The 18,662-nt window shown below is 33.1% G+C and overlaps 2 protein-coding genes across 2 annotated transcripts; both read left to right on the top strand.

Moving 5' to 3' along the window:
- The first annotated feature begins 1,255 nt into the window (after positions 1 to 1,255).
- Positions 1,256 to 7,111, top strand: LOC18103861 (arginine biosynthesis bifunctional protein ArgJ, chloroplastic). Its single transcript, XM_006376904.3, has 16 exons — positions 1,256 to 1,575; positions 1,941 to 2,064; positions 2,272 to 2,345; positions 2,719 to 2,763; positions 2,958 to 3,008; positions 3,102 to 3,170; positions 3,274 to 3,332; positions 3,526 to 3,595; positions 4,100 to 4,180; positions 4,265 to 4,351; positions 4,971 to 5,093; positions 5,576 to 5,638; positions 5,968 to 6,045; positions 6,126 to 6,271; positions 6,413 to 6,483; positions 6,865 to 7,111. Exons 1-16 carry the CDS (start codon positions 1,354 to 1,356, stop codon positions 6,945 to 6,947), a joined length of 1,446 nt encoding a protein of 481 aa, XP_006376966.3. The 5' UTR covers positions 1,256 to 1,353; the 3' UTR covers positions 6,948 to 7,111.
- A 2,196-nt stretch (positions 7,112 to 9,307) lies between these two features.
- On the top strand, positions 9,308 to 11,714 carry LOC18103860 (peptide methionine sulfoxide reductase A1). Its single transcript, XM_006376903.3, has 2 exons — positions 9,308 to 9,900; positions 11,219 to 11,714. Exons 1-2 carry the CDS (start codon positions 9,364 to 9,366, stop codon positions 11,468 to 11,470), a joined length of 789 nt encoding a protein of 262 aa, XP_006376965.2. The 5' UTR covers positions 9,308 to 9,363; the 3' UTR covers positions 11,471 to 11,714.
- Positions 11,715 to 18,662: the final 6,948 nt, after the last annotated feature.

Genomic DNA, 18,662 nt, shown 5'->3' with positions numbered 1-18,662 from the left:
ACAGAGAGTGACTCTCTTTTTTTGATATCGACAACTCTTGACAATCTGTTTTTTTTTTTTACTAAAAGAAACACAATTTGCATAAAATTACCCTGAATTTTATTCAATTGCAAAAAATGCATGCTATAATCAATAAAACCATAAATTATAAATCCAGTCATTTTATATATTTTTTGTCGAGAAAAAATATTAATTGTTAGAGTAGGTTTTGCTCTTAAAACACAACATAAATCCATTTGAAATAAAAACTAACATGCTTTGAATGGAAAAAAAAAAAAAACACAATACTATTACAATTCTTAAGATGTAATAAATGAATATTTTTAAATATTAATTCAATCCAAATCAAATGGACAAAAACAACCACACGTGCATCAATTAAGAAATAAAAAAAGAAATAATCATGAGGGGTGTAACTCAACTAATTAGATTTTAAGTTTGTTTCCTAGAGATACTGATCGAGTCTCATAAACCTCAGAGTTACTAGAGACTTATATAGTTGTTAACTTCAAAGTATGTTGGATTGGTCAAGGTGCGTATAAGTTAGTCTAGACATCCACGTTAATAATAATAAAAAAAAAGTTAAAGAATGCATGAAATTCTCATTGAGGTGAAAGCTTAGTGAATCAGAAAACTATTTAATATTATTATGTAAATTAATTTGAAACAAAAGTAAACCAACCCTAATGATTTTTGTTTAATAAAATAGTTGAATATAATCACATTACTTAGACAATATTATATACAAATTCAAAAAGATCGAGAGATTTAGTAACATTTAACATGGGATGGCTACACCAAAAAAGAAAATTATAAAAAAAACCCATAAAACCACACATATAAGATTGTTTCACTTTCTCTGTGGAAGATTTATTATACGTATAGATAGATGAAGAAAAAACAATGGCATGAATGGTTCATTTCTTACTGAATTAGAGATGAAGAAATAGCAAAATGCTTCAAATCTTTTGTCATTTTTTGAAAACAAAAGGGGTGATATTAAGAAGATTCAAACTATAGGTGTAAAATTGAAGCATTGATAAATCTACAAGGATACAAATATAGTTTACCCGAAAATCAATCTTCTTTACCAGACAGGGAGGAATCAGAACATAATTAATTTAATTAGCGTTAAATCCACGTTTCACTAATCACCATAAAATAAATAAATAAATTCAAAACAATTTTTTAAGAAAAAACCCTTCAAAGTTCCATATATATATATATATATATATATATATATATATATATATAAAGCCGCCAGTCAGTGGTCACTCGGCTGCTGCTACTGTGATAAAAAGACCACTGGCACCGGTTGTTTCACCTTCTGCATTCGCCGCCACTTCCCAAAAGATGCATACTTGTGCTCCTCCTCATCACTTTTCCTCTCTAAAGTTCCCTGAACTTCATGGCTCCTCAAAGCTTAATAATTTGCAGGTTTTGAGGTCTTTTGGTTTGAGTAAGAGAAGCTTTAAGGTATTTGCAGTGGCTGCTTCATCGTCATCAAGCATGAGTGAGGCCTCTAATTATATACCTGCTGCTCCTATTTTTCTTCCTGAAGGACCATGGCAGCAAGTAAGTTTTGCCCGTTATTTTTTTTATTGATTTCTTTGTTTGGTTAACATTTTCAAGATGAAGATTTTATTAGTATTTGATTGTTATTCTGCATTTTCTAGTCTCAAGATGGTGTTAGCATTGATGGGTTTTTTCTGGTTTTGTTCTTGAGATGACCAAAAATGTTAGTGCATGAAAATCATAATGAGTTTTTGATTAATTACAAGTTAATTACCTTAACGATTAGTGCTAGAATCAAGATGGAATTTTATCTAATATTTTATTTTATTTTTTGGTTATTATTCTTGAAGAGCTTTTAGTTAACAGGGCGTCTTTATTTGATTTTCATAAAATGGTGACCAAGTTTGCAACTTTTGTGAGGATAGATTCCTGGGGGAGTTACTGCTGCAAAGGGGTTCAAAGCGGCAGGAATATATGGTGGATTGCGTGCCAAAGGAGAGAAGCCTGATCTTGCGCTTGTTACTTGTGATGTTGACGCTACAGCTGCAGGTAAAGGTTTCACATTTTAGTGGATATTATGTGTTTTACATGTTGTTATGGACTTTTAGGTTTGAGGTTATGGTGATTATTTTTCTCTAGGTGGATAGGTTAAACCGCTTGAATTGCTTTGCTTGTGATGGACAAATTATTGGCATCATGAAAGAAATTAGATTACTTGACCTGAGAATTGGTATTTTATATTCTTTTTATCTCCAGGGGCATTCACTACCAACATGGTTGCAGCTGCACCAGTATTATACTGTAAAAATGCATTAGATATCTCAAAAACAGTAAGCCAGAGTCTTATTTTTGCATTGCTTGTATTTAATTGCTTTTTCTTTTCTTTTGAAAGAATGACCTACACTGTCTAGTAGACATGATTTTGATGTTATCTTTTTCACCGGCAGTAGTAGATACTTTTAACTTTGAATGTGCTAGGTGTCGCTCAACTATTTTGACATTATTTTGATACAACTTTGTAGGCCATCGGGCGCATGCTTTCATGGCATTTTGGTTTTTTGGATTTAAAATGCTCTTTAATCCAACACCATTGTTATATGTGGACAAGTAGCTTTTTTAATACATTCTATTATTATTTATACCGTGATTTCTTATCTTGGTTCAATTCTCTAATCATAAGTTGATGGCATGATTTTGCATCAGGCACGTGCAGTGTTAATAAATGCTGGTCAAGCAAATGCAGCAACAGTAAGTTTCACCCATATAGCTGGATGGTCCACGTGCAATATTGTTTTTCATTTTTCCATATGATTGTCCAAGAATGAACTGATCTTAGCTTGTAAGCATAGAAAACTTAGGAATTCCTTTAGTTAATGTCACTTTACTGCTAATATGAGTGTGCTGAGTCTTACATGATTAAGATACCTACCATCCACATCCAGGGTGATGCAGGCTACCAAGATGTGCTAGAATCTGCTGGTGCTCTTGCTATGGTATACAATCTTTGAGTTGACATCTCAATTTCATGAAAATCATGTTTTAACTGAATCCTTATTCACTTCTCATTTTGTGTCTTTTATCTTCAGTTACTTAAATTGAAGCCTGAGGAAGTTTTGATTGAATCCACTGGTATCATAGGTCAAAGAATAAAGAAGGTATGCATGATTAATTCTACAGTCAATAAGCTGTAAGCCTGCTATGCTGCTCTGTTGATGTGCTCTGTACCATGCAGCTTATTTTTTGTGATGAACTGTGCAGGGAGCACTTCTAAATTCGCTTCCAAAACTGGTTAATTCTTTATCTCCATCCATTGAAGGGTACATTTCTACTATCTGTTATTTAGTTTAAAAGTTATGAGCTCCCATAGTTGTTGAACAACCCAATTGTATTTACTCTCTTATCCTTGTCCAGTGTCACATTTATCATATAGATAGGTTCTAGTTCTCAATAATCTCCTCAACAGGTGTTATTTCCATTTAAAAAAAAAAATGATATTTAGTGGATATGCAGGGCAGGTTCCGCAGCTGTCGCAATCACAACAACTGACCTTGTAAGCAAGAGTGTGGCCATTGAGTCTCAGGTTTGTGAAAAGTTGTTCTTAAGGAGCTGGTGTGCTTGCTTCTAGTTGGATATAAACCACCATAACTTTACTCTGTCTATGTACAACACTACCATGACTTTCTCATTCTATTCCTTTGTTAAATTGGTCTATGCTTTAATAACGGATCATCAACATAAAGAGTATTCTGTTCGAAAGAAAAAGGGAGAAACATTAAGAGTGTCCAAAATCATTGCTTGAATACCAATGCATCTTATGCCAACTTTAAAAAGAAGGGTGGAGCTTTGAAAAGTGTTCGAAAATTATATTATTCAATTGTGATCAGTAAGCATTAATTGTGTATATTTTATTGGTGTTCAAAAGCTAGTCCACTCCCTTTACATGTTACTCATTTTCCACTTGGATGACAGCATTTTCTGAACACAGAACTTCGACCTTTAGAGAGATGCTTCCTAATAATTCATGCTTTTTTAATATGGATTCATAGCAGAAAGGCAGGGTATTACAATTTGTTAAATGCCTCAGGTTGGAGGGACAAATATAAAAGTTGGGGGAATGGCCAAAGGTTCTGGGATGATCCACCCAAATATGGCCACCATGCTCGGTGTATGTCTCCTCTACTGCTTCTCTCAATTTTTCTGGGAAAGCACACTTTATCATTCTGTTCTTTGACAATACCATCTTTTGCAGGTTATAACGACTGATGCCCTTGTCAACAGTGATGTTTGGAGAAAAATGGTGCAGATTTCAGTGAATCGGAGTTTTAACCAAATTACTGTATGTTACATATGGCTTTTGTACATGTTTCTAAAGTTCTGCACTGGTTTCAATAAGTTGGCTGCTGTTGAACTTGAGCTAGATTTTATGTAGTCCCTACTCCCTATTGCCTGAAAAATTTAATGCTGAGACTATAATGGCAGGTCATTTTTTTCCCCAGAGTTTTCCTGCTGGATTAATTAGAGAAATGTTAAGATGGTTTCCTGACTCTACCAAACTGTAGTTGTAGACATTGGTGGCTGACAATAGCATTGTGAACTTAACTCAGATATGAATTTCAATGTATCCATAAGACCACATAATTTTAATATTCATTCTGATTTTGTATAATGCTCTTTTATGACAAAAGTTTCCTATTGTTTTGTTCTAATATACCTGAATGTCTATCCGTTCATGGAGTGTGATCATCATTTCTTTTTTTCGAGTACAATCATATTCATGCTCAGTTTGATTGCAAATGGTAATTTTTATACATGCGATACCTTAGTGTGCACTTGAATTGCATTGCTTCTTGTTTAGCAAGGCTTCCTTTCATTGAAAAGGCATACAAAGTTTTCTTCACTAAACAATTAGATTGTGGTTTTAGTTTATTGGGCTGATTCACACTTGTTTGCTACAGGTAGATGGGGATACAAGTACAAATGATACAGTCATTGCTTTGGCTAGCGGATTATCTGGATCAATCTCAATATCTAACATAAACTGCCATGAGGCAATGCAACTTCAAGCATGCCTTGATGCTGTAAGTTTGGCTGCCATGCAACTTTTTATTCACCCTCGATGGTTCAGCATTTACTTAATTGCTAAACAACCAAACATAATAGTTTTGTCCATGTTATTTTCTGAACTAAGCTTTCTAACTCTAAAATCATTCTCAAGTTTGTCAAGCATTCCCTCTCACCAACAATCATTTATTTTATGTTAACTGTAAACTATCTATAACATCTCTGTCTTTCCCTTTTCATATTCATCAGTTGATAACCTATTTCTCTGTTCTGTGGCTTTTTTTTATACAAATAAAGATGAATATATTAACTATGTTCTGTGGCTATATCTTCTCTTACATAAATCTCCCTAATTTTCTGCAACAATCATGCAAACTTGTTAGGATTTGGTGTTGAAAGGGTTATGGGCTAGCCCATGATTGTTTAGGGACCTTGTAGTTATTCAGATTATATCTTGTATGAAGTCTAATTTTTTTTTAAAAAAAACAACTATTCTCAGGTAATGCAAGGTCTTGCAAAATCAATAGCTTGGGATGGAGAAGGAGCTACATGTCTAATTGAGGTTTGCTTCTCGTCTTAAAGATTGTACATACTTGATTAGCCAAAGTTTTTAATTACAGTACCGGCGCTAACAGACACCTAAGAAATTGAAGCTAATTTATGCCCAGCATAACATTTAACTAAGGCAAAACTTGGTTTGCGCACAACTCTTGACAGATTAGCTGATTCTTATCCCTGATTCCTATCCCCAGGACATTATGATCTTCCACAATTAGAATAAGATGGTTGTAGGAATATATATATTGAGCACTTCACAGCTTTCTCCTGAAACAAACCTAATTTATCTGAAAATTGTTGAAAATTTCAGCTAGTTGTGACTTGGCTATGTAGGTCACAGTAACTGGGGCAGAAAGTGAGGCGAAGGCAGCAAAAATTGCACGCGCAGTAGCATCGTCTTCTCTTGTCAAGGCATGATATCAGAACTCAAAACATCATCCGTTGATGCGTCAACTTTATTATGTCTAACTTGCAGTCAATGATTATACCAGGCAGCTGTTTATGGCAGAGATCCAAACTGGGGACGCATTGCTGCTGCTGCTGGCTATGCAGGAATTCCTTTCCACCAAAACAATCTTCGTATTATGCTGGGAGATATTTTGCTGATGGATAATGGGCAACCACTTTCATTTGACAGGTGAGAATTGGACCTGCTTCTGTAAATGATAACATCTTTTTTATCTTCAAGGTGACGACTTCTTGTTTTCCATCTTATTTGAGCGTATCATTGCTATCCTTTTCCATTTCATTCCAATTATTGATGACTGGAGATTTTCAGGTCTGCGGCCAGTAACTATCTTAGGAAGGCTGGTGAGATCCATGGCACGGTTGGAATCTACATATCCGTGGGTAAGCTTCTGAAACATTTGTGGATCATTTACGTACCATGCCTGTATTTTCCTTCTTTTATTGATTCCACTTCATGTTCAAAGGCAAACTCTTCTCATACAACAAGAAATCTAATGTTTCTGGCCTTGCTCTATCTGCTAATTTGTCATTGCTTTAATAATAACCACCACACAAAAGCTACCATGCTATTTAATTTTGCAAACTCACTTGCACAACACGTAAAGGCTCATGCAGTTTTCCCTACACATTACTGCCGATGAGCTGCTCATTCCAAGAACTTTCAATAACCTTAGATCTATGTCAATTAAGAAGCAATGTTTTACTTGCTGCACCCTCTGAGTTTAACATATTTGATGGGCTGTGTATCTGTTTTTTCCACAGGTGATGGACCAGGAAGTGGGCAAGCCTGGGGCTGTGATTTAAGTTATGATTATGTCAAAATAAATGCTGAATACACAACATAGACAAATTCTCACCTTTTCTTTCCATCGCCAGTTCTCCCCTGTTTGAGGTGTTAGGCTGTATGATGATATCATCAATCAAGTGTTCCCTTTATATTATTGAATAATATCATTGACTTGTCAGAAATAATAAAGTTTAACCCTGTGAGTTATTCGAAGCGTGATAATTTTGTAGTCTTTGGAATTTTGTGGTTATCAAAATGCAATTTGTTCACTAATCTCCATTACAGCCGCAGCATGTCATGTGCACGTAATTACAAGAAAAAGAATAGGAACCAGAAACATAACAGGCACATGTGAATCGGAGTTTCTGCCGAAGATACTAAACCTCGCATGTTCTATGAATTGGCCTCAAGTTTGGATTACAGGTTGCAAAGGTCAATTTGACTTTATCAATTTAAAAATAATATCATCTCAAGATTTAAAGAAAAATAAAGTTAAATAGGTTGTTCGGGTTATAAGTTGTGGGTTGATCTATCAGGTTGAATAAGATTAGTTATATCGTTTTAACTATGTTATTTCAAAAAATTTAAATAAAATCAAGCACTAGATTAATTATGTTACAAATTAATCTATTGAGTTGAGTTAAATAGATTTAACCAAGTTAATTTCAATTAAGTTTAATTTAATTCAACCAGATCCTAAGCGGACAAGCCTGATTTAACACTCCTTGCCATCCTGGGTGGAATCTGCGAGCTGACTAGAATAGATTGGCATAACGATGTCATCTTGTAACCAACAAGAATCTTTACCATCGTCATTCTCTTCCTACTTCTATAGGAGAAGGCTTCTTAGTAGGTGATGGTCATCAATGGATTTCCAGAGACAACATTTTATCCTGTAGGGTTTTTCTTTTTTTCTTTTTTTTTAGGGATTTAACAATAATAGTATTCTTGCAAAAAAATTTAAACATAGATCAAATTTTTTATCCTTGCCTGTTTTTATGAGAGGTGGATTGCTTGGGAAAGTCGTCCAGGGGATGTGGTGAAGATTAACTTGGATGGTAGCTCTTTGGTAATCCTGCTAAAACTGGAATTGGCGTTCGATCAGAAACACAACAGGAAAATAGATATCTAGTTTTACTGGTTTTATTGGTGGCTGAGTTACAAGCCATGAGGCAAGGTCTTCTGCATGCTTGGGACTTGAAATTTCGGAGCGCTGTTCTTGATATTGACTGCTCCCAGGCAGCTATTCGCCTGATCATTGAGCCAATCTCTTGGTTCCATCCATGTCTGTGCCTTAGTGGCTGATATCAAGAAGCTGCTGTCTAGATCTTGTGCTGATGTGTTGGATAAAATGGGAGCTGCTGGTACCAATCCTTGCTTCTTCTGGACTGATCCTTCTCAAGTTCTGCAGAATTTTCTAGGGGATGTTGCAACTTCTGCGCAATCAAAATTGTTTTTAAACATACGAGTTACTTCCTGGTTTTAAATTTAGATAAAATAATACCCACAAAGAAGTATGAACACGTCAAACGCATGAAATCTCAAAAAAGAAATATATAATTTTAGATCCAATTATTAGATTATGCTCAGATTAAGATGTAGCTTTCCTTCTGCTAAATCCCTATTTGGTTAGTTTAATTTCAAATCTAGTCCGAATCGAGTCTCGAGTCATCAAGTCTATTTTCAACATTGTTAGGTTTTAAAAAAAAATTATCCTTGAACTTGCGTATATAACTTGACCACATAAGTTTCCAATCCCAAATGATCTTTGTGGGGTCGAATGAAAACGCCATTAGCAAGAAATTGTTGCTGCATGAAAGGCTTCCATCCACATTCCAATATCTAAACCACACGATGACGGCTTGATGAGAGGGCTAGACAACTGACTCCTGAGGTTCTCTATCTCCCTCTGCAGATTCTTCCAGTCCACCAACTTCTGCAATGATGTCTTCTACAAAAACAGGTGATTAAAATAGAAAGAAAAAATCACAAATAACCCAGTAAAACAAGGGGGGGAAATCAAGAAGTAGAGGATTAACCTTTAATTTATTAGCAAATAAAAACAAAGAATAATGCTGTTAGGTGAGAGCGATGTCTCCCTGAAGCTGTCTAGAGAAAGGAACTCGTATTGTAAATCTATCATGATAAAAATTAATTTGTCAATCCATTTATGTACACTTAATTTAAAAAAAAACACTTAATTTTGATATATTAAAATTAATTCAGGAAAAATCTATCTGTAGAAAGCTTAATTCGATTTTTGAGCTGTACAAGTAATACAGGTATTTCCTCCTTGGATTCTTTTTCAAAATCCTCCTACTAAAAAAGAAAAAGGAAAAAAAATCTCCTCGAAATTAAATTTTAGAGAAAAACAAATAATTACAGAAACAATATAAAATATATTTCTCCAGTTTTAACCAATAGCAACATAACCAACCAGAACACGTCACACAAACACTAATCCAGTACAAAAAATGCTCCAAACTCTATCCACCCATCTCTCCTCCACCTCCACCTCCACCTCCACCACCACACCTCTCCTCCTCCTCTCAAAACCCTTCCTGTCTCCCTCTGCAAAATCCCAGCTTTCTCACTCTAAACCCTTCAACTTCCCTCGAACCTTAAAACCCATCTCTTATTACAAGCCCCCCATGAACATCCTTAGCAAACTAGGCTTTGGTACTAGGTCACCTGACCCATCCACAATGGACCCAACAATCCCACAAGGTCCTGACGATGACTTACCAGCTCCTGGTCAGCAATTTGCTCAGTTTGGAGCTGGTTGTTTTTGGGGTGTTGAATTGGCATTTCAAAGAGTCCCGGGCGTTACCAAAACTGAAGTGGGTTATACTCAAGGCTTATCGCATAATCCAAGTTATGAAGATGTTTGTACGGGTACTACCAAGCATAGCGAAGTTGTTAGGGTTCAGTATGACCCTAAAGAGGGTAGTTTTGAGACTTTGCTTGATGCTTTTTGGGCTAGACATGATCCTACTACCTTGAATCGCCAGGTGTGTTTGCTTGAATTGACTTGTTTTTTTAATGGGCTGTTGTCAAAACTTGCTATTTTTGAGGTTTCTGGTTAAAGTTTGGTGCTTGGTAGGGATATGAACTGGGTTTTGACTGGATTGTGCTGAATCGGTTTGTAATTGGGTTTTTGTTGATTTTCTTGGATTTTTGTTTGATTTGTGGTGCCGTGAGATTTAAATTTTTAAAGTTGGTAGCTATTTTGGAGGTTTTGGTGGTTGATATTTTGTGGGTTTTAGTCGATTTGTTTAGTGTACAGTTATTTTTTTTTTTGTTTGATGGACTGGTTTGTATTTGTGCTCCCTTGATGTGTTTTGTTTTGTTTTGTTTTGTTTTATTTTAATTGAAACTCCCTTGATGTGTTGATAGTTGTGTTTTATCTTTTTGGTTCAATTTCTAATTTTTTTGTCTTTCTTGGGAATGATTTGAGTTGATTTTGGGTCTAATTGCTTGGCTTATTCCCTCTTTTGATTAGTTTCCCTTTCTTATCGTTAATATGCTGCTAAGATGTTTTCTTTTCCTGTTATTAGCTTTTAAAGAAGTCAATAACCTTCCATCCCTTTCTTATTGTCAATTCGTTAGCCTGAAATGAATAGCTTCACAGGCATCGGTTATTGGGAAACACACATAGAATGATGTAACTGGAAAAGGAAATGGAAAGACCTGCTACCCTGGTGTCTGCAATGAAGAAACTTAGTTGTCAAATCTGCTTTGATTTCGGATAGTCTAGTGTAATACCTATTTACTGTATCACTTTGGCAGGGAAAGCCATGAAAATTATAAATGATTTTCTTGAGTTTTCCGAGCATGTTTAAAATTCCTCACCACTTCACCCCTCTAGGAGTTAATAGTCACGCGTTGTACTTTTGAGATTTGAGTATCACCTCTCGTTTTGATAATGGTTCTTGGTTCACATTAAGTGCAACCTAACAAGGATTTGCGTTATCAGGTTGCACTTTAATGTTGCCGTGCAAAGGAGTCCAATTTTCATCATGGCTACTCTATGTCATATGAGGATTATTGGGTATTATCACTTTTTTCATTGGAACATGCGCACCATTCGGACATCAATATTCTAGGCAGTAGTCCTGGTATGCCTGTGGTCGTTGTATGTCTTCCTATTTCATTGGTAGCTTATTAAATTACTCCATCCATAGCTGATGTCACTTTATTTGTTTCATTGCTCATAGACATAATCATGATCATCATTATCTCATGGGATTCTATTGTGATATAAATATGATTTCAATGTACTCTTCTCATGGCCTGTTCATTTGCATCTTGTTGGTCCTTGCTGGGCAGGGGAATGATGTGGGAACACAGTACAGGTCTGGAATATACTATTACACCCCTGAGCAGGAGAAGGCAGCAAAGGAATCCATGGAACAGCAGCAGAAGCTCTCAAACAGGAAGATAGTCACGGAGATTTTACCTGCCAAAAAATTCTACCGAGCAGAAGAATACCACCAACAGTATCTTGCCAAAGGAGGCCGTTTTGGATTTAAACAATCTTCTGAGAAAGGCTGCAATGATCCAATCAGATGCTATGGCTAATTCCTTTACCATCATTAAGAGGCTAACATCGGTATAGGTTAAATATTCTTGACCTGATACAATACCTGTTTATATTGAGAAACCTAAGCTTTTGTATGCTTTGCTGTGTTGTGAATGCCATGTGTTAGCTTCGAGGACATAGATATCTAGTTACCTAAATATGTTTGATGGCTGTGTGCTCTACTGTTCGTGTATGGTATGTAGGGCAGAATGGTTGATATATAAGAAATAAAGTTTTTCTACAGTGTCAATGTCTCACATTATCTGGGACACCGCAGATTTTACTCTTTTTGTTGAAAAGGTGTACCCACTAGGTTGATCACAAAAAAAATGCGCTTACCATGTTTTGCATATAACTTAACCTCTTCCCCTTTCTTCCTTTTCCTCTTACAAGTAAAGCCTTTCGGGTGAGCATTTCTATGTGCATGGTCTTGTCATTTGATCTGAGAATCAAGCACATTGGTCTTGGGTTGTAAGGTGTGTTGATGGAAAACATTTGCCAACTCTAAGGTATAATCTGGCCAATCGGTATAAAGATTCTCTGAACTATTGCCTGTTTTGATTTACATTCCCTAAACTTTTTTTCTTCTGATTTTAATACCTAAAATTAGGATCCTATCACTATTGGTTACAAGATCACCATCAAGTGAAAGGTTTTGCTACTAGAAGTTCATTCATACAAGTTCATATGACAACTTTCTCCAAAGTTGTCAGCACATTTTCTAATGAATTTGATTGAATTATCTTACTTTTAGCCCAACCAATTGAATGATGTTGAACTGACCAAACCTCCTGTCATAAAATCTATGCTTCCAACCAGATGTTGGTGGTTTGGACTGACATTTGATCCTTTTCAACCAAATGAGTGCTAGGAAATGCTATAGGCATGTTTAAGAATGTAGTTGATGTTGTTTTTTAATGTGTTTTTTTATGTATCAAAATAATTTTTTTTATTTTTAAAATTTCACTTTTAAAATTAGTATATTTGAAGCAAAAAATAAAATAAATTTCATGAAAAACAGGTGCAACCGGAACTCCAAACGGGCACTTAGTGTCTTTGGTTTAGTCATTTTTAATTCTTAAGCAGTCTGTATGCTTGCTTGATATATACATGAAAGAAAAAAAAAAGAAAAAAAAAAGACATTTCCAACTGCTTGATATATACATGAAATAAAAATAACTTATTAATTTTGAATAATTATAATAGCTGAATATAATAAGATAACCATTACAATTCAAGAAATAATAAATAATTTATTAATCTTGAGTAATTATAATAACTGAATATATATATATATATATATATATATATATATATATATATATATATATATATATATAAGAGAACATTCATATTGTTCTCTGTTCCTATGAAAAAAAGAAAGCTTTATAAAAAAAATAAAATTATTCTAACTTTGTTTTCAGCCAAGTGTATTTTAAATATCAACTAGTCACATAATATTCTCTGTTGCTTTTTTATCAGATTCTGTAAATTTAATATAAAAAATAAAGATAAGATTTTTTGTATTCCATCTGAGTTTTAAAATGGTTCTGATGTTGTTTGTGAGATTCATTAAAATAATTGTTTTTATTGAATTTTGGAATAATTTGGTGGTTGAAATGGTGAGATTTTAGTGATGAAGATGTTATAACATGGTATAGAGTAAAAATTGTGAATTTTTATTACAAAGTTTTCATTGTGTGTTTAGTTCATGAGTTTTATCTTTTTAATAAAAAAAAGATTAATATTTAATTTTATTTTTATGATATTTTGAGTTGTATTGTAAATTGAATATTTCACTCATTTTATCCGGCTAAAAGATAGTGACACTGTTGGCCATGAAAGATTTTAATACACCTAATGATCTTGATGAAGTATAGACTTGTTTAATTAAGTCTATTTATTGAGAAATAATTCCTCTTCGATTTTATAAAAATCTATAGAATTAATAATATTTGACCTAATTATTTTTTGGGTCTAGTCAGCGCTAGACCCAGCGTTCATAGGTTTGGCATACTACTAAGCCCAATCATGATTGAGACCAGATGTAACGAGTCTCTATTGAGGCGTATTTATGTTGCACCAACCCAACACCCTTAGAATTCAGGAAAATTATACTTGTATTTTTTTTTTCAATTTATGTTTTTTTGTTAAAGATATATTAATTAAATTATACTTGTATTATACCACACACCGATGGTTTTTATGTATTTTACAACACATTGCAATTTTGTTGTACTTCAATTTTGATATTGGTGGGCTTTATAAACGTAAGCTTTTCCCTGATTGATGAAGTTTATTTTAATAATAATAATAAAAAAAAGAAATCAAGAGTTTAAAAACATATTTGTTTTTTTAAAATTTAAAAATTCTTATTTTTTACTTTGAATTAAATTTTTTTAATATTTTCAGATTTTTTTAATATACTAATATAAAAAATAAAATTTAAAAAATAAAAGTGCCTAAAAGTTCATGGCATGCCTTATAAAATAATTCTGCACAACAAACATGTTGTATTGAACAACTTCTATATATATTGTAGCTTCAAATTACTAAAAAACAAATAAAGAAAGGAAGAAGAAACTAGCAAACTAAATCACTGCTAGTCCAGGATATTAAATCTAGGGAAATAATTTACAATTAATATTATTTATTTTTTTGTTTCACAAAATAACACCATGGCTATCAAAATCCAATGAACAGAGTAGAACATGGATCACATACCTCGCTAACGTGTATACCATGACTAAAGAGATGGAAAATGATAAAAAAAAAAAAAAAAATCTTTCTCCACGTTGAGGCTTGTATATATATGATGCACCATCAATAAATAAATAAATAATTATTTAACCAATAAAATAGATTACGGATCAAGATTTCTTTATTTTTCATATTAAACTTATAATGATCATGGGCTCAATAGGGTCACGAAAGAGATATGTTGTTCCTTATAAATATTATTATTATAAAATTACATTTTAAACCATTCTTTTCATATAAAAATAAGATTTATTGATTATAAATACATAACGAGACTTTTATATCAAAGGTTCATAGTCTCTTTATTCACAATATTTTTAGTATATATAATTTCAAAATTTATTTTTCTAAAATATCATTGCACATTTTCTCTCTAAAAAGTTATTAACTTTGTCATCAAACAGTCTCGATGTCCATCAAAGAAGATCTTTTGAAGGTATTAGTTACAAGCCACATTGACCTACTAGGTACTAAATATAAACTATTAACCACCTAGCTATGGAGAATGAACAAGATTGCTTGAACCAATTGAGTAACCGATTATTCAATTTAAAAATTTTATTTCTAGACTATTTGAATTGTTTGAGACATTATCTATTTAAGTATCATGATACTATAAGGCATTTGGAGGATCATGCTTCATGTTAATGATTAAATCGGATTTTGACAATTAAAAGTAAATAAAAAATTTAAATCAATGTTATTTATGGGAATCAAGCCGGCAAGCATGGACAAGCAAAGCATAAACTGTGGGTTATTGCCAGCATGTTAGGGAGTTCTGACAGCGTGAAGTGGATTGACTTTTCCTAGTTTACTTGTGTGAATAATTAATTTGAAATTAGCTTGCTTTTTCTTGTTCTTCCATATATGCCCCTAGAAATTTATCCATATGTTATTGCTAAGTAACCGCAAAGAAACGTTTAATTATAATCTCGAGACCGTGGAAATAAAATTTTATTTAATTAAGAAAATAAAAATTTAAAATAATTTATTCTGAAAATAATAAATTTTTATATTTTCAAAACAAAAAACACAAAGGGATATGTTCCTTCTACTTTCACCCTTTTCATCTCTTTATATATATATATATATATATATAGATTATGTGCAAGGAAAGGAAGCAAGCGAGAATGGAACACAGGATTAGGCGAGGGAGATGGCTGCTACAAATGATTAGTTTAGTGGTTAACCAATTTAATCCTAACCTAAACCAAATAAGTTTTATAAACAATGCGTGATTATATTTTAAGCCTAGTGGATGGCAAAGCATTTTTTTATTATTTTTTTACCCTTGCTTAATATATTTTATTACCGAGTTAGAAATTAGGGAATTATTGGATTAATCTTTCTATTTCAACTCAAATGAAGTCCCATTAATTGGATGACTTATGAGCCACATTAGGGTAGTGAATAACAGACATGAGCTGGTCCTTTCTTCTCTGATCCAGCCATCTAAATAATTGGAGCAGAAATGGGACGCACTGTCCTGTTTGTTTTTTTTATCAAAATTATTTTAAAAAAAATTAATTATTTTTACTTAAATTAATATTTTTTGTGTTTTCATATTATTTTAATATGTTAATATTAAAAATAATTTTAAAAAAATATTATTTTAATATTTTTTTTAACTGTGGCTTACACAGTAGACTAGGGGTTAATTGAGGCTTCCCCCACAATCATCCATTCTTTTCCATGACACCAATTTTGACAGCAACAGCTGCAAATAAGCATGGTTAACAGCAGACAGAACAATTTATTTTTATTTTTTTTACCATACAATTTACATTACATCAGCCAAGAAAAGGGGTAGAAGTAGGTGTTAATAAAATTACCGGACAGCAGATAATTAAGAAATCATAAGTACAAGAATGTCGTGTAGTAATGTGGACATGTTCTGCTAGTTATGAAAGTTAGCTGGAAATCTGATGAGTGTCCTCTTTATGCAGTGCAAGCAAGGCCAACCGCAACAAAGTCAAGGAATGTGAACCTGTATCTTCACCTTTACTTCTTAAAAGAAACGAAAAAAATGAGCAGAGGGCTGCCTGGATCAGATCTGGCTAGTTGTTTGTTGGGACCATTTCTATTTTTTAAATAGATCAAAACTCAAATCTTCAAAGCACAGGCCAGATCCAAGCCTCAATTCTCATGTGATCTTGCTCGAGGATAGGACAAAAGGCCAGTCAGGGGACTAAAGCTGACTATCTTATTTTTTTTATAAAAATAAAGACCTGGGAGGATTAGGAATAAAGGGTTTTTTCATTTGTGTATAGACTACTGCTCTTATATGGGAGCACAAATTAATCAGCTATATATGATCCTAAACCCTAATACAAATAAGATTTTATTACAGTTAGAAGCATATTCCATTTTAAGAAAATAATCTCACCTTAAAAGCTTAGCTGTTAAATGAAATTTCAATATATAATTTATACTATTTTCTAACACACTTTTCAAATGAAGACTATTTAGATTTGATACTTGTATGGATGTATACTATATTATGCTATTAATTGGATTTCAATTAAAAAAAATAAGAATAGTCAGATTCGAATTTATTACTGTTTGGTTCTCAAGATTCTGATATAATATTAAAGAACTATCTTAACTAAAAACTTTAAATTATCAGGTGATGTTATAAGTTATGATTAATATTATTCTGGTGATTTTTTATTTACCCTATTGGTCCATGTTTTCATGAGTTAATTATATATTTGTTTTATTTTTTTTATTTAAGGTTTTAGGGTTTAAAACATGTTGATATCATTTTTAATACTAGAATGAAAAGGAATTTACGTGAAAATTGTCCTAGCCTTTCGATTTCATGGAGTAAAAATGGCCCTAGATCACTTTCGAGGTCATATTATTTTTTCTCCTTAGCATACCAAATAATATTTCAGTATAAAAAGACCAAACTTTTCTTCTATTAGAAGTGAAGTAAACATCTCTCTCCCAGTCCAATTTTCGGGCTCTATGACTTGTCACTTGTGAGTTGCTACATCCAATCTTTAGAGACAATAATCTCATCATGGCTCCATTAGCAGTCCCACACCAATCTCGATCCCGCACTCTAGCTCACTCAGCTAATATAATCATAGTGAAACACAAATTAAGTTTAACTAGAACTAACAAACTCAAGATTTTTTTTTATTATTTATTAGGACCAATTGGCCATGACCGTCTAAATCTCACTTCAAATATCTTTCTAATTCCACAAGTTAAAATTAAAAATCTAGTAATTGACGGTAAGAAATCACTAAACATCTTTGATTCGAATCTTATCTCTTGCATTTATTATTATTTTTAGTATGAGTGTTCGAGTTAGCTTGTGTGTATCTCAACTAATCTTATAGGCTCTGAAGTTAACGATCATATAAGTCTTCAGTAGCCCTGAAGCTTATAAGACTCGAACTGATGACTTTTAAAACACAAATTTAAAATCTGACCAATTTAACTATATTTCTCAGGGTTTATCTCTTGCATTTCTAACTTATATACAAGCATGTGCTTGTTGATGGACTTTGTGTTGACGGCCGTAGTTTAGCTCTTGATAGTAAAAAATATATGTGAGATATATATATATATATTTCTAACTCATATATATTTTTTTTTAGTTTAACGTGGGTGTCCGGGTCAGCTTGCGCGTACCTCGACTAATCCCACGGGCCCTGAAGTTAAAACATGGGTGTCCGGGTCAGCTTGCGCGTACCTCGACTAATCCCACGGGCCCTGAAGTTAACGACCATGTAAGCCTCCAGTGACCATCATATGAGCAACCACATGGCTCGAACTTGAGACCACAGATGGAGCAAACCTCTTGATCCCAAGCTCTTACCCCTGGGACACCATCTAGATGGTTTCTAACTCATATATTTGCTTTTATTGCTAATGGAAACTACAACCTGGGTATAAATAATTAAATTAAGCACGACATTGACATAATCAATCATCTTTGGTTAATTAATTACCCAACTTTTCTTCTCAAACTTAAAATTCCAACCCAATTCTTGTACCGTGAGAAACAAAATTTAATCGGTGGGGACTAAATGCCATGATATTTCCTTTCTTGCCAACCACATCCACCAAAAAGTTAAAGTTGTTTTAAATGTCATTACAAGTCAGACATATTCATTTATTAATCCTCAATTACCCCTAATTACTAAAATCCCAACCTTAATATGTCGTTGAACCCAATCTGCTGGAACATCTCTATCATGATTTCGATGTCAAAATTACTTTAAATGATGGGTTTACTGCAATATATATATATATATATATATATATATATATATATATATATATATATATAAAACCCTCTTGTAATGATATATTTTCTTAATAACTTAGTGAATGTTGTTTTTGTATTATAATATTTCGTTTGAAAAAACATCAAATTAATATTTTTTAAATATTTTTAAATATTATTTTTAATAT

Source organism: Populus trichocarpa, chromosome 12 (assembly GCF_000002775.5).
Source record: "Populus trichocarpa isolate Nisqually-1 chromosome 12, P.trichocarpa_v4.1, whole genome shotgun sequence".
NCBI lineage: Eukaryota > Viridiplantae > Streptophyta > Magnoliopsida > Malpighiales > Salicaceae > Populus > Populus trichocarpa.
The sequence above is the reverse complement of the archived record's forward strand: the minus strand, read 5'-3'. Positions and strand labels throughout refer to the sequence as shown.